Here is a 23,861-nt window from a genome sequence, read left to right on the forward strand (position 1 = left end):
AGCAATTTAAAGCCAATTGAATAGTTTGCTCAGAAATGGAGATCCTGTCATCATTTACTCACCCTCATGGAGCATTAAATGCATTAAACAACCATGTAGGAAGAGGAAGACTCATCATGGCCATATTCCAGGATGACAATGAAGAATCATTTTAACACACCTCTGAGTCCAGACCTTAAATTCATTGAGTCTTTGGGATGTGCTGGAGGAGACTTACAGAGTGCTGGACACATGCATGGCGTCACCGTTTTCACAAACTCACATTTTTGTTGTTTACATGGAGACGATAATGGTATCATTTTCAAAAACTTGCACTTTGAAACCCGTTTTCAAAAGCTGGCATTTTCAGGCCCCCAAAAATACAGTTGTCGTGTAAATGAGCGGCCAAAACGCTCAAAGTTTTCCGTTTTTAGTTGAAAACTGTGTTGATTAAACGGCCCCTTAGTCACGATATCCTATAAAACTAAATAGATTTGGAGACTTTTACAAAGAGGACTGAAACCTTAAGTCATAGATCGTTCAAATGAGTGAATTTTCTAAGAAAGACATCTAGTTATTCATTTAAGAGTCTCTCAGCACGTACATCATCAAATCAAGCACTGCTATATTTAAAGTATATGCTATTTTTAACAGCAATGTTCTCTTCACAGCCTTCTGTCAGACTGACACCAGCCACAATGCTATATGTAGGGAAGTCTCCTGATGGACAACATATCCTGGTAATTACACACTCCTTTCCACTGTCCTGCATTTATCCCAACCCACATTGGTGCTAGTCTTCTAAAAAGTAGTTGTTTCAGCCATTTGTCAGCACACAAACTTGTATTTCATCATTATTGCATTGGATATAACAAATCCTCTATATGTGTACTGTAGACTCCTAGATGATGCAGTGGTGGTATGTAAATATCATAGGATATGAGCATATTAATTTACTATACTGTTAGTCCTGTTAATATCCTGTTAGTGTTGGAGAAAATGCTTCAGCTTTTTATTCTGTATGTCATTTGATTCAATGCAGAGCAGTGCCAAGTATCTGCACAAAGAGCTGCCTGTCCGTATCGCACATCGCATTAAGGGCTTCCGCAGCCTGCCCTTCATTATCGGCTGCAACCCAACCATTCTCCAAGTGGTGAGTTCCCCTGCGTCTCTGTAGCCTAGGTTTTCTCTGTTATCATTCATTCTGTTGTGAAGGCTAAGGTTACCGTCTCTCTTACAAGTTGGTTTGTTGAAGAAGCTCCGCCCTTGATACTCTCAGAGGGCATATTAGGTGATGAGGAGCTGGGGTTGGTTAACTTTGGCACAGTGATGGAGAACTGAACTATCCATGTTTGATTCAATGTTGATCAAAGCCCCTAGTGTTCTGCAGTGGCGTCTTACTGCCTGCTTGAGTCCCTCAAACAGAGTCCTGGTGTTGATTTGGGATGGATGGAAAGTGCTTTATCGATACATGCAGTGGGTTTATTCAGTGCATTAAGTTTGGTGAAATCCATCAGACCATGCAACTTTCCTCAGAAAAATCCACTTATACCCTACCTTTCAAAAGTGTGATGTCAGCAAGATTTTTAAATAAATTACTACTTTTATTTATGCAAGAACGCATTAAATTGATCAAAAGTGACAGTAAAGGCATTTATAATGTTGTTAAATATTATTGTTTTAAATAAATGCTGTTCTTTTGACAAATTTGAATACTAAAAAGAATTTGAGGTCGACCGATTGATCGGTTTTGCCGATTAATTGACACCGATATTACGAAGAAACATATTAACAAATCAGAAACGCATCAAATTTCTGTTCTTTTATTATCGTCACTGTAATACATATTTTGTTATTTTGATTAGATAATCATCGTCTTCTAATAAGAAGCAAATAAAGTGAGAGTATACATATAATATACACGTGTCTAATTACAGTGCTATGGCCTTTGCCCTTTGTGTAGATATTTAAAGATGGCCGTCTTTAAGCATGACGTTTTGGATTTATATGAAATGGTAACACTTTACAATAATAGTCCATTTGTAAAATGAACTAAGGTTAATAAAAGGATTCATTTGTTAATTTCAACATTTACTAATACATTTGTATTTTAAAGTTGTATCTCTTAGCATTAGTTAATGCACAAGGAACTAACATGAATGATAGGTATAATTAATATATTAATATTTATATTTAAAAAGTAAAGTACATTTTCATGGTTCAGTACTGTTTATATGTATATATATTTAAAGTTCAGCACTATATTTTATGTGTTATGTTTGTTTTCATTCAGTATCCATTTTAAAAAGTATCGGTTATCGGCCAGTGTGGGCCAACCTAGTTATCGTCTTCGGTAAAATCCACTATCGGTCGACCTCTAAAAATAATAAAACAAAAATATTTCACAATAATGTTTTGACTGTTTTTGATCAAATAAATGCAGCCTTGGCGAAGATTTCTTTCAATAGTATTAAAAAAAGAAATCGTACCGACCCCAAATGTTTTGAATGGTAGTGTATCTTTTAGCACTCTTTCACTAAATAATTTTATGTTGACGGGTATTTGATAACATGTTCTGAAACCATGTTATTTTTAATTAATGTCTTCATGTGCTTTACTTCTGTGGTTCTGTTCTTCATGCTGACTGTAAACTGGGCTTACTGACTGAATGGTTAGACACCTGCTCTCATGTTTTGTTTATAGTACAAACTCCAAATAAAATCGTTTTATTTGTGCACTGTATTATTCCAGCATTTTGACTACAGTGGGGGCCACTACCACTAGTGAAAAGGCTTCTGTTTTCCTTTTTTCTAATTTAATTATGATATTATTTATCATTATTTTTGCTTCAATGACAGCAGAACTCAAGCTGCACAAACTCTACAAGTTTTTTATTAATCCAGAATCATTTTCCAGAATATTTTCAGGATTGGATTTCAGTGTGGACTTTTGGACACCACTATATGTCATGTCCTGGTCTGTGAGCTGTTCCTCTCTTCAAGACAAAAACATAAATAACAAAAAGGACCATCACAGTCAATCCTCATTTTCATGGTCCAGACAAACAAAACGACAATCGTCAAGTAATAAAGCCGAAAGAGGATCCACGCCCCTCCCCTTTCTCCTCCTTGTTTACTTCCTTCTGCGAGTCGTCGTCCTCCTCCTGTGAACTTTTACCCACATCTGCCTAAAGACAGTCTCGTCTACAGCTTGTTTTGTTTTCTTTGAGGGAGATGACCTTACCTAGGGTTTAGTATCGTTTGAATTTTAATAATTCTGATTCTGCGATTCCTAATTTCGATTCAAAGAAGGTTAAAAGAAGAAACCTTGGAAATCATTCACATTTATTCTAAGTCAAAACATTTCATTGTAGCTGAATACCACGAACAAAAATCAACAGGCTAAAGAACTTTTTTTCTATGGTTTAAAAATACAATTAGCCTAATATAAATTTCAAGCATTATTAAATACAAGTAAACACTCAATAAAAAAAATAACAAATAGACAAATTAGCAATTGCACAAATAAATACTACTGAACAAAGATATGATAAAGACGAACAAAGAAGAGATTAAGTGTTTTATGATTTTCAGGTATTTAGGTATCGAATCCCCGGTTTTTGGTTCTAAAATGGAACCGGTTCTCGATACCCAACGCTAGAACTCACCAGTTCAGTCCAGAGATGTTCAGAACAATTCAATCAGCAATCTTTAAACTTAAATACTGCAGTTTATTAATCAGTGTTTTCCCTGTAGAAGTATTATTAACTCACACTACCATTCAAAAGTTTGGGGTCAGTAATATTAAAAAAAAAAAAATAATAATAATAATAATAAATCCTTTTATTCAGCAGTTGATCAAAAGAAACAGTAAAGACAAGAATGATTTCTGAAGAATCATGTGACACTGAAGACTGGAGCAGTGTTATTTTGTTATCAATGAGATACTGTTATAGTTCTTTTTAATATTTTGAATTGGTGTTTATTTAATATTTTGAATGAGTTGAACTTGTACATCGTTAAACTAAATGAAAATTAGAAATGTTGCATTGGCAACTAGCTGAAATAAATTAGGTTTAAGATTACTTACATTTTTTTTAAAATAAGACGACTTTTTTTTTTTTTTTTTTTTTATGGTTTTAGTTTTAGTTTCAGATAACTATAATATGCCTGACTGAGTAAATAATTTACATTACATTTTAAATTGACTTTTTTTCTTTTTAAATGTAACTACAATTTAAACCATTTTAAATTGTTATAAAATTCCACAGTATTTCTGTTTTTGCTGGGGTTTTTTTTTTTTTGATAAACTAACATTTTGCATATAAACATTTAAGCATAAAATACATTGTTCAAAAACATTACAAAATCTTACCAAACCCAATCTTTTGAAAAGTAGTGGATGCCATTTTCGATTATCAAATATATTTACCTCTATAGTTTTACTAGGAAACAGGAAAAAATACTGATTTAGAAATTATTTATAGTCTATAATCGTGACATACTAACCATTAAAAGTGATAACTGGCAAAAGTCAGTTCCCTTCTACATAGGGGTGTAACAGTATTGTGTCACAAAATATTGCAATACAAAAATGCAACAATATGTATCGTAGGAAGTTTTCAGAGTTTTAGTGTCAGCACTACATTAAAGTGCTATATATAATGTTATAATTTATAATAATCCAATGGGGGAATATTTGTGGGTCCTGATAATGCCAAATGTATTATGTTACCAGTAAAAAGTGGCCTACATTATTTTAAATGTGCAAGCATATTCGTCTGAAATAATTCTGTATTTTCAGATTCAGAATTCTTATTTTTATTCTGGTGTCACCACTGTCCCATGCATTGCGTTACCAGCACCAAGTCCAAGCCTATTCATTTACACCCATAATGTAAAATCAAATTTAGGATTTTAATCAACAGTACATTTTTTGTTAACTTTTTATCATATGTCTTGGAGTATCGCAATAATCGTATTGTGATATGTATCAAATCGTGACATGAGGGTATTGTTACACCCCTACTTCTCCGTTAAGATCATTCAGGACCTTTAGCACATTTATGCGTTTTCCAATCACTCCTTCTGTCTTCTTATTGACATTTGTTCCTCGAATCCATAGAAGAATGTAAGCCATGTGCTCGTGGAGGGTTGGTGAGGGGCCAGGAATGGGGTTCAGGGAAGGATGAAGCACACAGGCCTCTGGGAACACCAGCTCCAGGAACCGCACCACTGCACATTTGTTACCCATATATTGTACTCATCCATTCTCTCTCTCTCTCTCTCTCTCTCTCTCTCTCCACAGCACGAGCTTTATATCAGGGCCTACCACATGCTGAGCGACTTCCCAGCTGTAAGTTCAAGTTGACCTGTACATATGAATTCATACACAGCTTAGTCAACTGTTGACCAGCTTGCACATTTCTATAAGTAATTCTGTAACCTGAGAAGCCTGTGAGTTTAGTGTACTGATTCAGCCGTTGTAGAAGATTGTGTGTGTGGAGTCTCGCCTCTCACCAGTGAAACATTAGTCTTTGTTGACTGACTCACCGACTACGTAGAATGCTGACTCATGAATGTCAAATTCAGGTTTATTTATGGTCAAATTAAAAATCCCCATTTTGCACAATATCTGCTAACCGGAAAGATGAGGCAACTGAAGGGATTACTCTTGTTATTTTGGTGGCTTGTGCATTATGAGTCAAAATTTTGGACACAACTAATCATTCTTTGTTACTATTGTCACTTTTTTCCCCCTTATTTTAGAGGAATAGTAAAGTCATCCAAAATATGACATGACACAAATTAACACTGCAGTTCAAAATGTTGTTGTCTTTATAAACGTTATATTGAAGGAGCTCTCTATTCTCTGAAATTCATTATCCAAACCATCCATTTCAAAAACTGAATTAATTACATTTTTTAATATTTTTTGTAAGGAAATTTGTTGAAGTGCTTTCAAGCATTTAAGTACAAACTTTAGATAAAAAGATCATGAGAAACAAATTCATTAAAATGTGTCCAACCATTTTCCACTAAAGTAACTGGATAAGTTTATTAGTTTGGGATGAAGCCACATAAGCGGAATAACAGTTAAAGGACAAATCCAGTGAAAAATGAACCTAGGGGTAATTAACACATGGTTACCGAGTCGATCGTTCCCTGCGATGCGTTTTCATGAAAATCGAATGTATAGAGTTTTATCTTTAAAAACAGATTAGCTCATAACAGTAGTATATGGGGCACAGAGTAAGTAAAAATAAATCGCTAGTTAATACCACTAACAAGGCTCAAAATAGCCTCACACTAACACGGTAATCGAGCCACGAACGCCGTGCTACGTTAGATTTCACAAACGTAAACTATCGACCAGCTATCCTATCGACGGCGTTCGTGACTCGATTAGTCGAGACTGTTTTCCAAGATGGATCCTGCATGTCAACGCGTAATGTACTGTCTTTATAAAGTATCTTCTTATTAAACTTTCTGTACACTTACAAAGTTCTCAATGCTTCGGTTTGTATGTAAGGACCCTCATTATGTTACCGTGTTAGTGTGAGGCTATTTTGAGCCTTGTTAGTGGTATTAACTAGCGATTTATTTTTACTTACTCTGTGCCCCATATACTACTGTTATGAGCTAATCTGTTTTTAAAGATAAAACTCTATACATTCGATTTTCATGAAAACGCATCGCAGGGAACGATCGACTCGGTAACCATGTGTTAATTACCCCTAGGTTCATTTTTCACTGGATTTGTCCTTTAAGACCGATCACCACTCCCAGGGTTTATTTAGCTATAATGACTGTAAATTGTCTATTATATTTGAAAAAAATACCATTTAATATTATTTTGTTAACCTTTCCACCAATGTTTTTATCTTCAGATTAAAGACCAGGAGACTGAGGCTCGCTATAGCAAACTTGTAAAACAGCTTCTTGATGATCACAAAGACGTTGTCACCATGTTAGCTGAAGGATTCAGGGAATGTCGTAAACACATTGTGGTAAGATTTCCAAACCCCTAGTGTTTTGTTCACCCTCAACAGAATAATCTTACTGTAGCATCTTTCTGCCTGGTCCATACACACATTAATATTGGTAATAATCAGTGAACCTGACCTAACTTTTTTGTTGTTTTTTGTTTTTTACATTGTTTGTTCAGGACGAGACTCTGGTTCGCAATTTCTTGGACACAACGTTGACGTCTCGTCTGGGCATTCGCATGTTGGCCACACACCACATTGCCCTGCATGAGGAGAACGTACGTCTCATAGCACATTATAGCACCTCATTTTCAGTTTCTTACTCAAGTCAAGTCTAGTCACCTCTGTTTATATAGCGCTTACAGTGATAACAGGAAAATGGTGCATTTCGGCTGTTGTTCAGCTGAAGACAGTTCAGTGTTGATTCAGTTCTGCTGTAAACGGTTCGTACGGGTGCTTGAAATCCTTGAAAGTGCTTGAATTTTGATGTTGTGTTTTCAAGGTTTGAAAAGTGCTTGAATTTTGGATAAAATGCCTTGCTGAGCTCCGCTTTGGTCCGAGTCGCGCGGCGCAAGCCATTGAAATATATCGGTTTCATTTCATAGCGCAGCGCGGTCCGCGTCCTATCTGAAAGGACCATTAGTGACTGAGAGTACTTGGTGTGATAATGTAATGCAAGTATTGCATGTCCGTTATGTTCATTTGTGGAATATGCAGTGAACATTGCCAAAATTACAGAACTGTAATGTGCAAATTAACCTGCAAACGTTAGCCCAGTGCATAACAACAGTCGTTGATTGCTGGCCCTATGCAATATTTACACTGCTCTATTCCAGTAAACGTATTAGCTAACGTTATGTCTTGGCCCAAGACATCTTGGCAATGAAATACATTTATCAGGCAGGTGCCTGTGCACTCAGATATTGTTCAAACCTTGTCTATATCAATAATGTGTCCCAAAACGGGAAGGCCTGTCAAATATTTCTGAATATTTCTAAGTCTTCATATTTTAAATTAATTCAGTTTTACAGCCTATAAATCACATTATCTGGTCAGCAATATTTGGACATTAATAAAATGAAAAGTATATTATTCATATACTTAGTGATACATTTTGAAGAATAAAACTTGTGATTGGCTTAATTATTAGGGCTGCACAATATGTCGAAATATTGCAAATGTATATATTACAATATGCATAATTGCATATCGCAACGGCTTGCAATAACTGGGGTCATGAACAAAAGACAAAGAAAATCACTCACTGCTTTTGGCTGAATAGGCTAACTTTTGTAGCTTTAATAAGAATCAGTATATTTTATTCATGCAGTGAAAACTAAGCAGTGTTTATTTTTACATTTGATTAATTAGTTTCTGTTGTTAAATAAACCTAATGTAGGATTACCTGAACCCCTAAACCCCAGTGATGTTAAAATAACACTTCTTATGCTACAGAACACTGATGTTCACTGTCTTGAAGTTGTAGGGATATTTTCTTATCACAAAAAGAATGTGAAACGCGTATGTGTAGGTTATATCATTTTAAAGATAATTTAAGTTAATTTGACACACTTTAAGCATTATCGTATCGCATATTGAATATCGCATTATTTAATGAGTTATCGCATATCTCATTTTTCTTCTATATCGTGCAGCCCTCTGCTATTATGAAACATTTGGCTGTTTATCTCTTTTGATGTGATTAAAAACATTAAATAAGAATTTTAACTATGAATTGGTATGTAATTTACGGTAGTGTAAGGTGCTGGAAAAAGCTTTAAAATGGACCTGGAAAGTGCTTGAAAAGTGCTTGAATTTGACCTTGGAAAAAGTGTACGAACCCTGTGTAAAGATCATCAATTATTAAATTAGTTCATTTCATCTATAAAGCAGTTCTGCAAAATATGATGCCAGCTCAGTTCAGTTCTTATATAGCAGCCCAAGTACAGTCAAATCCCGAACAAGGCCAGGAAGACTGTTCCAGAGTTTGGGTGCTAAATAAAAGGATCTACCGCTTGCAGTTGATGTTGATATCTGATAGTCTACGTATTACGAATGTTTTCGATAATCAGCAATGGATCTTAAAATCGTTTGCATTAGACAAATGGAAATGTGCTGTGAGCAGTATATCTATATTAGGAAACTTTCCAGTTCTCTTTAAAATACCCATGAGCACATGGACAGGACATCGCAGCAGTAAGAGCAGTGCAGTCTTCAACCATTTGCCCTGTGACATAAGTGTCTCGGACAGGCAGCCAAGTGGGCCAACAATATTTTTGCATGACCCACGTGCACAGACTAAATATACAAATGTACACTCCCACACTCATCTGCGATCTTCAGTAGATTAATAGTTCAGCTCAGACATTTTTGCCTGAGCTGTTATGCTGCGTTTACGCCATGTCGTAATTATGAGATGACAACACGTGACATTTTACTCGGAGCTGTTCACGTCTTTGGACTATGAATTATGTGTTTTTATGGCTGCACTGTCAACGGTAAAATCAATCTGCAGCTCTCAGAAAATTCGGAGTTTACAATTACGAGTTCAACGAGGATGTGATCTCGTAATTACGGTCATTCCGACATGACACAAACACGCCTTTAAGTTTGACTCAAAACAGCTATACGTTGTAAATAAATAATACAATTCTACGTTTGAAGCCGTCATAAAATAGTACTTGGCAGAATTCTGTATTAATGATACAAGTTGTGATGTTGCTTGAATTACTGTGTTGATATCAGGCATAGTGTATGACATGCCATAAATTGCAAAATCGTCTAAATTGCTCCTATCATAAACAGAGCTGATTACAACAGATGTGCATCTGCTTCTGTCAGATTTTTTTTTTAAATCACACTAGATATTTACAGTATAAACATTATCTCTTCCTGTGTTGTAGAACTGTTTATATATAGTCACCAAGCCCTATTATGGATGCTTGCTGTATTATTTTTGTGTCTTGACAATTTTCTGTTTTCTCTGCTCTATTTCAGGCTGACTTTGTTGGCATTATATGCCGCCGCCTGTCGCCTAAAAAGATCATCGAGAAATGGGTTGACTTTGCTCGGTGAGTGTGTCGTCCGTTCTTCTGTTTGCCATCCGCTTTTCATCCTGCCGTCTGTTTACATATGTGAGTGCTTAAGACTCGAGGACTATTTTAAGAGGTTATTGAAAAGCTTTTTGTTCTGTTATCAGTGCAGTCAGCTCCATTTACTGCAGCGTGTGTGTGTGTGTGTGTGTGTGTGTGTGTGTGTGTGTGTGTGTGTGTGTGTGTGTGTGTGTGTGTGTGTGTGTGTGTGTGTGTGTGTGTGTGTGTGTGTGTGTGTGTGTCCAAGAATTTTGTGATTTACCAAGATGAGTGTTAAAGGTCACTGTCAAGCTACTGTCTAACATTTGCTGTGTGGGAGCAAAACGCATATTTACTTATTCGACATGAGTTTAATTTGTCAACAGTCCAGGAATGATTTGCAGTGCATGTAAACACTTTACTCCGGTTATACATTTATAGAGGCATGATTTCAAGCTATTATTCCAAAGTAGAAAATTAGAGTAAAACGATTTACAAGATTTTTTTTTTTATATATATATATATATATATATATATATATATATATATATATATATATATATATATATATATATATAGAACACTTAGTTTTAATAAATGATAAGTTTTTCTGGTGCATGTAGATACAGTATGATATTGTAAAACTGGGCCAGCAGAAATAATCCTTATTGTTGACATTCAAAATTTTCATAATAAAACTGAAAAAGTTTTCATAATGTTGCTGCCCATGTCCTGAGGATGGCTGTATGAAACAACTCAAACACTGATATCTTATGTGTTGTAAATTGTTGGGGTCATGTCCCACCCGCCCCGTGTGCCTGTCTCGCATATTTTCCTCCTATAAATCTCGGTTGAGAAGAATCAGGTCACAATGCAGGCTGTGTACAGTATGAGGTCCCAGGTTTCATGCTCGCGCCCTTGAGGAATGTGCAGTTGCTAAAGCTTCATGCGCCTGCGCCGTCACCCTTATTTTACTTCACTGCGGCTTCCCAACCAAATGCTTCGTCCCAATTCACATACTATCTCTCCTAAATAGTATTTAATGGAACCGTATGTAAGATTGTGGCCAAAACTGGTACTGCAATCACTTTCAAATTACTGTAGAGCGGTGTATCCCCCTCCCCCCTCGAGGTTGCCAGATAGGCTGCAGGATCCAGCAGGAACGTAGGCTGACACGTTTGTAGCTGCAGCTGTGGTAACTAGAGCAGAGCTGGCAACCCGGATGCTGAAACACAACTGACTTCGTGATTGGTAGATAGGTGGAGGGTGGCGCATCAGGCCAAAAACACAACATGACAACATCAACATCAGTTGAGGGCTGCAACTTCACTTTTAAATGACAATATCCTGGCCGGACTACTGTTGTCAGTGATATAAGTATTTGAAATGAACATGATTTCTTATGTCTAGTGACATATCAGGGCCATTTTATGATTAATTGAAATATATTTCTTACATACTGCTCCTTTAAGATTAGAATTAGTGTGTCCCAAATCATAGTATGTTGAAATAAGTATTACAAATATACCAGAATGGTCGTATATTTCTGGTTAGAATTGCAGATCTGTGCACACTCTAACGGCTAATATTTCCCACAACCCATTGCGCATTAGACGAGGATTCGACATATGTACTTTCGACATAGTCTGGTCCTGTTTGCAGCATATTCTGGCCAGTAATAATGTATTCAGTCTCCCTTTTCGGGGAGGATTGAACTGAAATAATGATCTACTTTCATTATCAATTAGATGTTGCAGTCGTAACAAAAGCACTCTCCTGGTCTCATAAGAGTGAAGGTCAGACTGCTCTGCTCCTGCTCGTCTCATGATTTACAGATGCTGCGTCAGCAAAACTGTCCTGTTCCTCTTCACACTGGGATGATCAAAGCGTTCCCTCAAAGACCAGAATTTGCTGGCTATAAATGAGACGCTCTCATTAATTAGTGTCAATATTATTTCTGAAATGGCTTTAAATGAAATGGCAGGCAATAATTTCAGTATATCCACAGCAGCACTTGCAGAACCTGTTGAGGCAGAACCAGTAGCCTGTGCTTAGTTTTCTCTGTATGCTATTTTGTTTGATTTATTTACAATATCATATTGTACAATATACAATATGATCACAATATCATATACGAATTCACAACTGAAATCATTTTTTAATGAATTTTAAAAACATTTTGATCGAAAAGCTTAGTTTTTTGGGGGGGAAATAATTTCTTCTAATTCTAATTGACATTTTATTTGTTGTTTGATTGAATGATAGTACAGAATTAATAAGTGTTAGATTGAGTCTCCAGGTCAGAAATAGTAGATCCAACGCCGAATCCTGTCAGAAGATATCCGTTTTATCTGCTGTCTAAAACCTGTCAACAGCAAGTCTTTTCTGGTGCCCTAAATCAGTGTTTGGGATCCACAAATTGTATTAAAGGGGTCCTATTATGCTTTTTTTTTTTTTTTTTTTTTTTAGTTTAATGTTACTGAAAAAGGTTTGCAAAGTCACTCCAAAGGGAGTTATTCTCTATATCAATTTGCACTGTTTCTGAACTCTCTAAAACGCCTCCATTGTAGTCTTGGTTGACCAATCACAACACACTGGTTCAGCCCACCAATCAGAGCACAATGTGTTTTTTCATAGCGACAGGAACTAAAAGCGTTACTGACAGACTGGAAAGAGAGGTGCTGCAATAGTGTAAAATATGTGAAATAATGTAGTGTTTTTGATTTTATTTTGAACATTCAGGCAAAGTCAAGGCTTCGAAAATAGGGCATAATTGGTCCCCAGTTTTCTATCAGCCTAAGAGGTTGACTGAGAAAGATGATCTGTCCAAACTTGACTAGTAGTGTGAATGTCTCAATGCCTGTGTTCCCTGCAGACGGCTCTGTGAGCATCAGTATGGGAATTCTCCACGTGTTCGCATCAACGGCCATGTGGCGGCCCGCTTTCCCTTCATTCCACTGCCTCTGGACTACATCCTGCCTGAGCTGCTGAAGAACGCCATGAGGTAACGTTCCTGTCACATACAGGTCAACGACGACACGACACACCTACTATGCTATCTTAAAGCTGCCGTCGGCAAGTCTGGCAGATTGAGGGGACTTAGCCAAAATTTTGAATGTTTACAACTCTCATGCCCCTCCCCCACTACCAGCGAGCACCCTCCCATCGAGTTCGCGCTCGTCAGTGCGTGTGCACCAGATTTTATGTAACGCGTCCGTCTCTTTAGCATTAATCAACACCATGGACTCGGAGGTAGGCTGCCCTGGCTAATCTACCCATAGATAGCAAGATAGCTTGTTAGTAGATTTTCGCTCCGCCATCACGCTTTGTACAATCCAACACACCTGCGAACTTCAGGCATGTGTATGTGATATTGTAATGTGCGTGGGGGAGGGGGGATCTGTGGCGTGTGCACGAACTGTGATTGACAATCAGATCTCACACAGCCCTGCGCTGACTGGACCAGAAGAACCGGGAGTGGTGGATTTTTGCAAAACAAATAACAGGCTGCAGGTGGAGGGAGAAGTAGGGCTGAACGATTAATCGCAATAAAACCGCACGCGATTTGGCAAAGGCTGCGATTTTTTTTTTATTTTTTTTTTTTTTTTTTTATGCGCAGCTTGTCAGTGGAGTGCGGCTGATTGGTAGTAAATACTGCCCCATTTGAACGCCAGAGGGCGCTCTCATGCAAACACGATAAATATGCCTCGCCACAGAAGTACAATAATGCGCATCATTCCAGGAAATCCCTATCGCTGTAGCTGAATAAACAGAAGACTGAAAAGCTTTGATTAAATATGACTTAAACTTAAATACACGACTGCCTTATTCTGTGTAAGAAGTCACATCATCTCACAGAAGGAGGAGCTCAACTGTCGTTATGAAGTGAGTTTGGAGTAAATGCATGTTATTAAATGTTGTCTGTTGTTGGACAAGAGGTTCATAAATGCTTCTCATGTTTTGGAAATATGTTTGACGCGTGTTGTTTTTTCAAATGCATGTTATAAGTGACTCAAACTCAGTGTTTTCAGAGGGAGCAGCGTTTACAGAGCCGTACATCAATGACAAGCTGCGCATAAAAAATAATCGCTAAGCGATCTCGGTTTAAGTGTGATTAATCGTTCAGCCCTAGGGAGAAGCGCAGGTTTTTTTCTAAAACCGGCTGATTTATGTTGTTCTGTCAGAGCATAGTGTCGGTTTCAGTGAATATGATAAAAAAAAATCTTGCCGACTGCAGCTTTAACTATCTAATCCTGGTGTGACAGTCAGATTTGCTGTTGATGCAGTTGTATTATTTGGACTGTAGCAAGTTGTTGTTGTCTTAACAGCCACTCATATAGACAACATTGAACCATTATTACTGTGTATAACAGTTGCTGCAGTAACTATGACCCAAATTTATGTGTGAGCAATTTTGCCTGTCCGTCAGTGCATGAAGGAGTTATTGTATTGTGACCTTGTGTGAATACAATAGCCTTCGGTGAAACGCCAGGAAAAACAAGTCATTTAAATTTCAGGGATGTTATGCAGGAAGCCTGGAATTTGAAACTTTTCCTGGTTGTTGATTTTTGGGTGTTTGCTGTTCAATCTGGCGCAGTTATGGCAAGCATGGGTCATTGAGACCCAACCGTCCGGCACACTGAAGTTATGAAATGATCATTTAAATGAAAAAAGAGAAATCTATGGCACTGAAGAAAAGTCTTTATCATACAAGGCTTATAATGTCTTCAAATATTTTAATATAGTGCCAGATATTATAGTTAGATAAAACCAGGAAACACAGTAATAAGGAATGCAAATGAAAGGATTATACATTAAAGGATTAGAAGAATGTTAAGGTTGCTTAAATGGTTTTGCATAATACATTTGTCTTTCTTTATTTCATCATGATTTATGGTGTCAAACTCATTTTGAAATGACATGACTGGTAATTATTGATATACAGTAGTGGCCAAAATTGATGTCTGAAAGGGATATTTGTTTTTATGACCCAGGAAGTTTGATTAAACCGTCAAAATATGAAGAAAATGTTATATATTTATTTAGATGATTTAAATATGAAGGAAGAACAAAACACTAAACTTGGTTTAGGGATTTATCTCAATTATTTGGCAAAAAAAAGCAAGCTAGAGGTTTCATTTTAGTGTGCAAAAACAAAACAAAAAACTCAGAGGAAACAGCATACATTAACCACAACATAATCCATTAATAGTATTTTTTTGGCTCTCTTGTTTTTGCATATGTAGTTATTTTTTTTGTATGACAGCTTGGCCAAAAATTACATCATTTGACATGTTTCATTGCGTTATCACAAAGCAAGTGAGCAAACTACACACTATGCTTACAAAATCTTTAATAATTTTACAAATCTTTAAGACATTTTTAATAATATTTGAATAAAGGGTCAATATATCAATTTTCCTAGACTGGACATCACTTTTGGCCACTACTGTGTACATATAAATCTTTAAAATTAAGGATTGTACTAGGATAATAATAATAAAAATAATAATAATTATGAAGAATGTTAAGGTTATTTGAAAGGTTTTGCATAATACATTCTTTTTTTTTTCTGCAAAAAATCCTTTTCTTACTTAGTATTTTTTTGTTTTCAGTCCAAATATCTAAAAATCCTTAAATCAAGATGCATTTACTAGGGGAGTAAAATGCCATCAGATATTATGTCTTGCTTTCCGGGGAAATAAATCAAAATTAAGTAAGTTTTTTCTTAAACAAGCAAAATTATCTGCCAATGGGATAAGAAAAATAATCTTGTTTCTGTTTAATTCTTACCCCATTGGCAGATCATTTTTGCTTTTTTTTAAGCAACAACTCTGTAATGTGGATTTATTATTTATTGGCATTTTTCTCATCTAGTAAATGCATCTTGATTTAAATTTTTGGACTGGAAACAAGACAAACTTACTAAGTAAGAAAAGCATTTTTTGCAGTGTGGTGTTAAACTCATTTTGAAGCGACTTGATTGGTAATTATTGATTTAGTCAGTTATTTTGCTAATACTATCCTTTCAGGTCTTCTAAACTTGTATTATTTGAGCTTGCTTAGACAAGAATCATTGCTCATTTTTTCACCTGCTGAATAATGAATAACTGGTGAAAGTATCCCATAGATACCATTACCACGTAACAGTGCCCTTGCAACCACCCAGGATACCCTAATAACCATATAGCAACGCACTAAAATCCAACCACAGCACCCTATCTTTGTGGCATTGAGGTCTGCATGTGCATACAACACCTTGAAAGCTGAATTTCCGGTTATGGGACCTATTCTAGTACACCACACACACACACACACACACACACACACACACACACACACACCCCCACCCTCTCTGTGGATATTTTGCAGTCTTAGCAACACCCACAGTTCACCCATCTGTTATTACTGGTGTTGCTGACACTGGCTGCCGGCCAAGTTCAGTCCAAGTTCATTATTAAGATACAGGTTTTCTATGATAATCCCAAAATTCTTCAATTAAAGCCTCTCAAAATAATACAGTCTGCTGAAACCAACTTGTATATTTTACCATATATAAATCTCCATACCTGCATGACAATCAATGCGGACCGGTCTGGAGGTCTACAGTTACCTTTTTATATCTAAAAATATATTAACAAATGAGGCAGAAAACTTAAATCCGAAACAGCCTCACGTTGTTCACAGATGTCAAAAACAACATGATGTCGTCGTTTATGGTGAAAAATAAGTCTGACTCGTTCTTCCACTTTTAAAATGAAAATCAAAATGTTTGCATTTAACTCTCTCACAAAAGATGTCTAGTATAGTGAAAACATTGCATTGGCCACAAGATTTAACCTAACATGAGACTAATGTAAAAAATAAAATAAAAAAAAGTTTATTAATCTTGTCTGTGCAAGCATGTATGCAAAGCCACTAAACTCTTGACTTTCACAGAATAGGATCAAGTGTGGAAAGGACTGTTTGAATATAATAACATGTTTCTGATCTTGTTCTCTACACTTGGATCAGACTCCTCTTCAGACAGTTATTAGAGAACAGCATGTTCCTGGCAGAAGGGCAAGTCACAGTTGGTTTACAATAGTACAGTTCCCACAACTGAGAGTGTCCAGAGACACAGACTGTGATCCTCATCACATCCCATTCCTCATTCATTTGATTTCTGTATTCACTTTATTTAAAATGGGTAGGGACCGTGGCACCTTCAAAACATCGAAAACGTTTTGCTTTGAAAATGTATTTTGTTATATTCAATTCAATCATGACAACTCTCTATATAGATTTAGCATGTTATTGAATATGGCAATGTTAAAGGGTAACTAAACCCCTGGTCAGAGCCTGACTCCACCCACTGGCAATATTTGAAAAATGCTGGAAAAGTGGGCAGACCCCAGCGGAGATACAGGGGACGAACCGAGGGCGGGGCTGAGCGGGGGGCGTGCACCTGAGACCCGCAGTGACGGATTAATTGACAGCTGCTGTCAGACTCTAAAATGGAAAGTGACTCACAGGGTCGCAAGACGACTTAAAGTACATGCATCACAGTTTTATCGAGTTGATGTCAATATCGCGCGCTCTCTGTAGGCATATTCATTTTTGCCGCTATGTGAACAGGACTAGGGTCGGGTACCGAAACCCGGCGCCAGTGTGTAACCGGTATGTAACTGGACCGAATCAAAATGCAGATTTTGGTGCCTCATTTTTCTGTGCCACTTAAATGCCTGAGCTGTCAATTAAAAGATATTTAACGACGTAACACCATCATCACCGCACGTAATCGCTAGTTAACCCTTTGACAGGTACGATCGTTCTCACCGGTGTGATTAGAACGTTCAGATTGCGTGATCATCAAACTGGCTCAGCGTTGGCTGGCTCTGAGCCAGAGACATATGCGCTCAGCGCTGTCATATATCACAACTATTCAGTGTTTTCAACCACATAAGGTTTATTTTAGGACATTTAAATACACATAAGTACTAGCAAAACAATACATTTATAGTTTGTAAAATACAAACTGATGTCTATGGAAGCGGCAACAACAATCCTTTCAATTATAAATTGATGACGTGTTTAGGTACACACATTGTGTAGGTTACTAAAATTTACTCTCTTCCTCTCATACTGCACCGGCCACTTTCACGTATTTCGTGAGAAGCGGATGAATTGACGTGTTGTAAATCTGACAGATTCAATTCTCACAGCTGTAAACATGACGTCATTCTTCTTCCTCGATGGGTTTCGCTTCAAGGCATTTAAGGTGATGCGTTCTTAAATAACTGTCACCTTGTGCACGACATGCAATAAGTCAGGAGAGGTGAGGTATTTTGCCAGAGAAGGCAGGTGTGGTCATATTTCTGCAAACTACTGTAGAAGTTTGGTACCATTCCAGGCATTATTAGTGGGGTAATTTACGAGATACAACCTTGGATCCATTAGCGCCTGCACTAAGCCATTCGGCTGATATCTCTAAATAAGCTCTAACTTTAATAATGTTCGACCAAGGGGAAAAAAGCTTGAGGTCGAGGTCATGGTGCAAAGGACCCTAGGTTGATTTTACCCCGAACCATCCCTTTAAATGAGCTTACTCATGAAAGGTTTCTTTTTGATCTTCAGGGCCACCATGGAGAGTCACTTGGACACCCCTTACAATGTGCCTGATGTGGGGGTCACAATTGCCAACAATGAGACAGACTTTGTCATAAGGTGAGTCTGTTAACCGATTCTAATGCCATTGAACCACGTCACACAATCTGTATACATTATAATGTATAATAAGTTGGGAATAACGAAAAAACATGTTCCAAACTGACCATTCACACTAAAACATACAGATTTATCAAATAAAAAAAGGCTTTTAAAGGAGTTTTTGTGCTGTTTGGAGTTCAAAAGGAAAGAGATCTGAGTCAGGTGTGCCAAAACTATCTTGATGGTTGGCTATCTGAACAAAGCCTAATGCATGAACACTTAGGATTTTAGGTGTGGTTGTAGTGTTGCACGGTGTACCGATACTTCAAAAGTATCGCGATACTCGGAAATTAAAAACGTCACGATACCTACATTTATCAGTATCGATACTTAAAAAAAAAAAAAAAAAAGCGCCTCCCTATGGACATCTGTGTTTTTTTCCTGACGCACGCAGCAAAGAACCTGCCGCTGTCAGTGTCATGTGACAAAACACTACAGCGAGATGGCTGCATGTGCGAGCACAAGTGGTCCACGACTCGTAGAAAAAGATGACGCGAGGAGTGACATATGGAAGTACGTTGCCTACCTTGCTCTGTTGCACGGTGCACCGATACTTCAAAAGTAAATCGGAAATTAAAAACGTCACGATTCCTTAATTTATTAGTATCGATACTTCTAAGAATGACCGCGTTCCAGATTTGTAAGGCCGGCGACACACTGGCTGCGTGTCATGTCCGTTTTTATTTCGGCTCCCATGTTAACTGCCTGCGTGACACACGCGTCTGGGCGCAGCTCGAGACGCGCGGAAAACGTGTGCATGCTAGAAATGGAACCGACACCTATTTTTCACGCGACACGCAAGCGTGTTGGAAGCGTTTCCAGGCAAAATAGAATAGGAAAAGATGTTTCTATGTCATTTTGACACGAATACATATTAATAAATGACATTTTGATGTTTGAAAGTTTTGACATAAATACAATATAAATGTAATTTAAAAAAATATTATCGATTTTCAAATATTGCACCTCTCAATACAGAACGAATTATTCTGTAGCCTATTTTGCCGTCAACACTGCCGACGTTGTCTTTGCTGCTATATATTTATGTTTAACATGAAATATAGGCCTTCCACAACTCTCTCCCCACATGCCAAATATATCACCAATGAGGCTTATCATATGTTACCAATATTAAACATTGTTTAATATAATCACTGTTCATATTTTTATTCAAAGTTCAGAATCAAGATAAAGCTCTTATGTTTCTTATGATAAATGAGATAATGCTGCTAAATTTATAAAAAAATTTACCTTGAATGTCATTGCTCTAATTTATTTTTTATATTTTGATATTTCATATTTTGTTCAAATGTTTAATATATCTGCTGTTCATATGTTCATTTATTAGTGTGTTATATGATTAGAATGTTGTCCCGGTTTTAAAATAAAGCACAGCAATGATATTTGAGAGTGTTTCTCCCTTTTCAGGAAAAGTATCGAAAAAGTATCGAAATCGCAATACTTGACTTGGTATCGGTATCGAAACAATAATTTTGGTATCGTGACAACACTATGTGGTTGTTCTGCTTTGAACTCAGAAGAATGGAATTAACGCTTTTTCCTGGAAATGCTGGATAATTTGTTGAGACGGTAGCATCCATAGTGAAGCATTTAGTTGTCAAATATTTGCACAGAGACCTCATCATGTGGAGTGCTACCTTTATAACCATGTGCATTATCTTGCTGTGCACACTCAGCAGTGCGCTTAAAACCTCTGTCGACACTGAGCAAATTTACCCATGGACAATGTTTATTTTACCATAAACTCTTTGTCTTATTGAAAGCATGAACCTCAATGCTTCGCACTGACTGTGTTTCAGTGGCATTTAATAGACGTCTGAAATGAGGAAGCAAAGTCCCCTGTTTTTGGTCCAATCCATTTGCCATTTGATGTGTACACAGTTTAAAAAAATTAAAGGCTTATGAAACATGATCATTTACCTTATGCCGGGTTCAGACTACATGATGTCAGCTCGATTTTGGCAAGGAAAGAACAAGACCCTTATCTGACAAAATTATTTGACAAAAAATGACAACATAATCCCTTATTATTATTTTGTTGGTTCTCTGTTTTTGCATGTGTTCATAATTTATTTGTTTGAAAGCCTTGCCAAAAATTGTGTGTGCACAATTGACCGTTCGCAAAGACCCGCCCCCCTTAGTTACTGTCGCTATGTCCGACAAGCTACGCCGTTCTCACGCCACACCATGTTCTCACGCAGTGAAAAATACATCGCGGAGCAGAGAGGAGACTGACAACACGCTGACAGACAGGACAGATCAGGTTACTTTTCGGTTACGTTTGATATTAAACATATTAAACAAAGTCCCACCTTTCAAATTTGGTCATTTTTTTAAAAAGAAATTTAAACAATAAATACAGTTTTGTGTCTCTTTAATGTGTCGTGACAGATCGCTGTAGAGCATCAGTTAAAGCTGCTCGTGAACCGATCATCTCTTCCTTCTAGTTAATTTATAGCCTCAAATAAACATGAACAAACATAAGAAGGAATGTTGTTTTAACCACAGAAAGGCGTCAGTACACTCCGTTTTTCAAGTTCAAATCCTCCCATGTTAATCTACTAACTCTCCTGACTGCTTTGTCGGACAAAATGGCGGATGGCGGAGTATGATTGGTCAGATCACCTGTCAATCAAGCTCCCTGCGAAGGGTCAATTGGGCATGTTTCATTGCGTTATCACAAATAAAATACTTGACTCTAAGCACAACTACGCAATATGCTTACAAATCTTCAACAAATTGTTAATATTTGAATAAAGGGTGTCAGTTTTCCTAGCCTGGGTATCTACTGTATACACACATCCCAAACTTCTGAATGGTAGTATATATGTAATAATCTTTGTAACTTTGCTTCAAAAATATGAAAAATATAGTTGGAGCTGATAGCCTTGTGGGCATTGCTCTGACATGAATCGGTCGAGCTGAGAATGAGTCACGACTCAATGACCAATCCTGATTCTCTCTCTCTCTCTCTCTCTCTCTCTCTCTCTCTCTCTCTCTCTCTCTCTCTCTCTCTCTCTCTCTCTCTCTCTCTCTCTCTCTCTCTCTCTCTCTCTCTCTCTCTCTCTCTCTCTCTCTCTCTCTGAAACCGCTCGCTCAGATAATTTCAAGCTCATTTTGATTCAGAAAGCTGTGATGTTCGAGTTGTTAACTCTATTAGTCCATTCACCTCCACTAGTTTGACTCCTGATGGCTGGTTTTCGTTATAAAACATTTTTTTTATACAAAATGTTTGAGGAACCATTTTTGCAAATGATGTATATATGCATTACGCAAGCAAATGAAACTTGAAACTAAGCAAAGTGATGTTGAACTGATTTTGCAGGATCTCCGACCGTGGTGGTGGCATTCCTCACAGCATTCTGGATAAGGTGATGGATTACCACTTCAGCACAGCTGAACAGAGCACACAGGATCCTCGCATGAGCAACCTTTTCGACAGCATGACCAACAGCGGCCCCCAGTCCGGACCCATGCATGGGTAAGAGCAGATGGATCTAAATCTGTACCAAAACAAGCTGCTTTAAAATGTTGGTGCTTTGGTTGATTTTTACGTAAATGATTGATGTGCTGTTTGGGAACATGTTTCTCTTTTGCAAATGCAAAATGCTTTTCACCTCTTCGCATGTAAATATTTACATCTTGTCCACATGCGGCGGCTGACTTTGCAAGATTCTTTGCATTCTTGCAAGACCAGAGTAATAGCTGAAGTGGCCTGCACATGATCCAGATTCAGCCTGTTCTTTCTGGATCTGCAAGTCTTTGGAGTATAGTGTCACACTGCCCTCTGAAGAACAGATGCCAGCTGTTAGGTGTGGGCGATATGACCAAAATCTTATAACATGATATGAGATTTTATTTCTCGATACTATATGTCACAATATAGTAGGTGTGCGGGAAAAAATTGATTCATATATTAATCGCGATTCAATCTTCTACTGATTTGCATCGATTCACCAATTTCAAACATCGATTTTCTGAAGTGTCACACTTAGTTAACTTCGTGGTACTAGTTAAAGGGTTAGTTCACCCAAAAATGAAAATTCTGTCAGTATTTACTCACCCTCATGTTGTTTCAACCCCGTAAGCTTTCGTTCATCTTCGGAACACAATTTAAGATATTTTTGATGAAATCTGAGAGCTGTCTCACTCCTTCAAAGGCTTCTAAGTAATTTCATTCTGCCGGCCCAGAAAAGTTAATAAAGACGTCATTAAAATAGTCCAAGTGACTACAGTGGCTCAACCTTAAGTTCATCAAGCGACGAGAATACTTTTTGTACTTTTAAAAAAAAATACTTTTCGCCTCACATGCATGCAGTCTCGAATTCAGTTCTCTTTCACAGCTACACACACAATTATGTCAAAATGCACATCGTGTGGACTGTGGAGTTTTCAATGTAAACAGAGTCTGTTATGTCCTACATGAAAACAAATGGGAGACAATTGGATGTGTAACTGTATCCGTGCATTCATTCTTAAAGGCACAGCAGCCTCATAAATGTTTCATTAATGTTAATAAAATAAGAAAAACACTCACTGGTTTTGACTGAATCACTTTTTTATCTTTAATATGAATCCGTTTATATTTAATACAGTGAAGACTATACAGTGTTTGTGAATAAGATGACGTCATGCGCATGTGTATTGTGTTCAGTCTATAGGGACGTAGTGTTTCTTTACGGTGACATCGCCAACTACTGGCCTAGCAGCAGAATACATTGTTTTTAGTCGTTTTCTCCCGGATCCGTGTGAACGGGATCGTTTTGACACCGTTGTCGTCTGTACGCAAAAAAAGCAAAGTTTTGACTACATCGTTGTTGTGTAAACTAGTGGTCGACCGATATTGGTTTTTTGATGGCCGATGCTGATATCTTATAGGATGGCCGATATAAAGCCGATATTTTTATTATATACTTTATATTTATTTTATATTTTATACATTTTAAATAAATTAGAAAACAAATCTTTAAAATAAACATGCTTATACTTTATGGCAACTTCTTGAATCTGCAATCCTATTACAGTTTTTTTCACAAATAAAGTAATTGTTTAAA

The 23,861-nt window shown here is 37.1% G+C and overlaps 1 protein-coding gene across 1 annotated transcript in view; it reads left to right on the forward strand.

Moving 5' to 3' along the window:
- Positions 1-23,861, forward strand: part of bckdk (branched chain ketoacid dehydrogenase kinase) — a 28,234-nt gene that overhangs the window by 1,195 nt on the left and 3,178 nt on the right. Inside the window, exons 2-10 of the mRNA XM_084114174.1 lie at positions 651-719; positions 1,022-1,132; positions 5,287-5,334; positions 6,869-6,988; positions 7,147-7,245; positions 9,965-10,038; positions 12,914-13,042; positions 18,655-18,744; positions 22,133-22,288. Of these exons, the coding sequence (XP_083970300.1) occupies positions 651-719; positions 1,022-1,132; positions 5,287-5,334; positions 6,869-6,988; positions 7,147-7,245; positions 9,965-10,038; positions 12,914-13,042; positions 18,655-18,744; positions 22,133-22,288 (896 nt within the window). The remainder of the gene's footprint in view (positions 1-650; positions 720-1,021; positions 1,133-5,286; positions 5,335-6,868; positions 6,989-7,146; positions 7,246-9,964; positions 10,039-12,913; positions 13,043-18,654; positions 18,745-22,132; positions 22,289-23,861) is intronic.

The sequence above is a fragment of the Abramis brama genome (assembly GCF_963993115.1).
Source record: "Abramis brama genome assembly, chromosome: 5".
NCBI lineage: Eukaryota > Metazoa > Chordata > Actinopteri > Cypriniformes > Leuciscidae > Abramis > Abramis brama.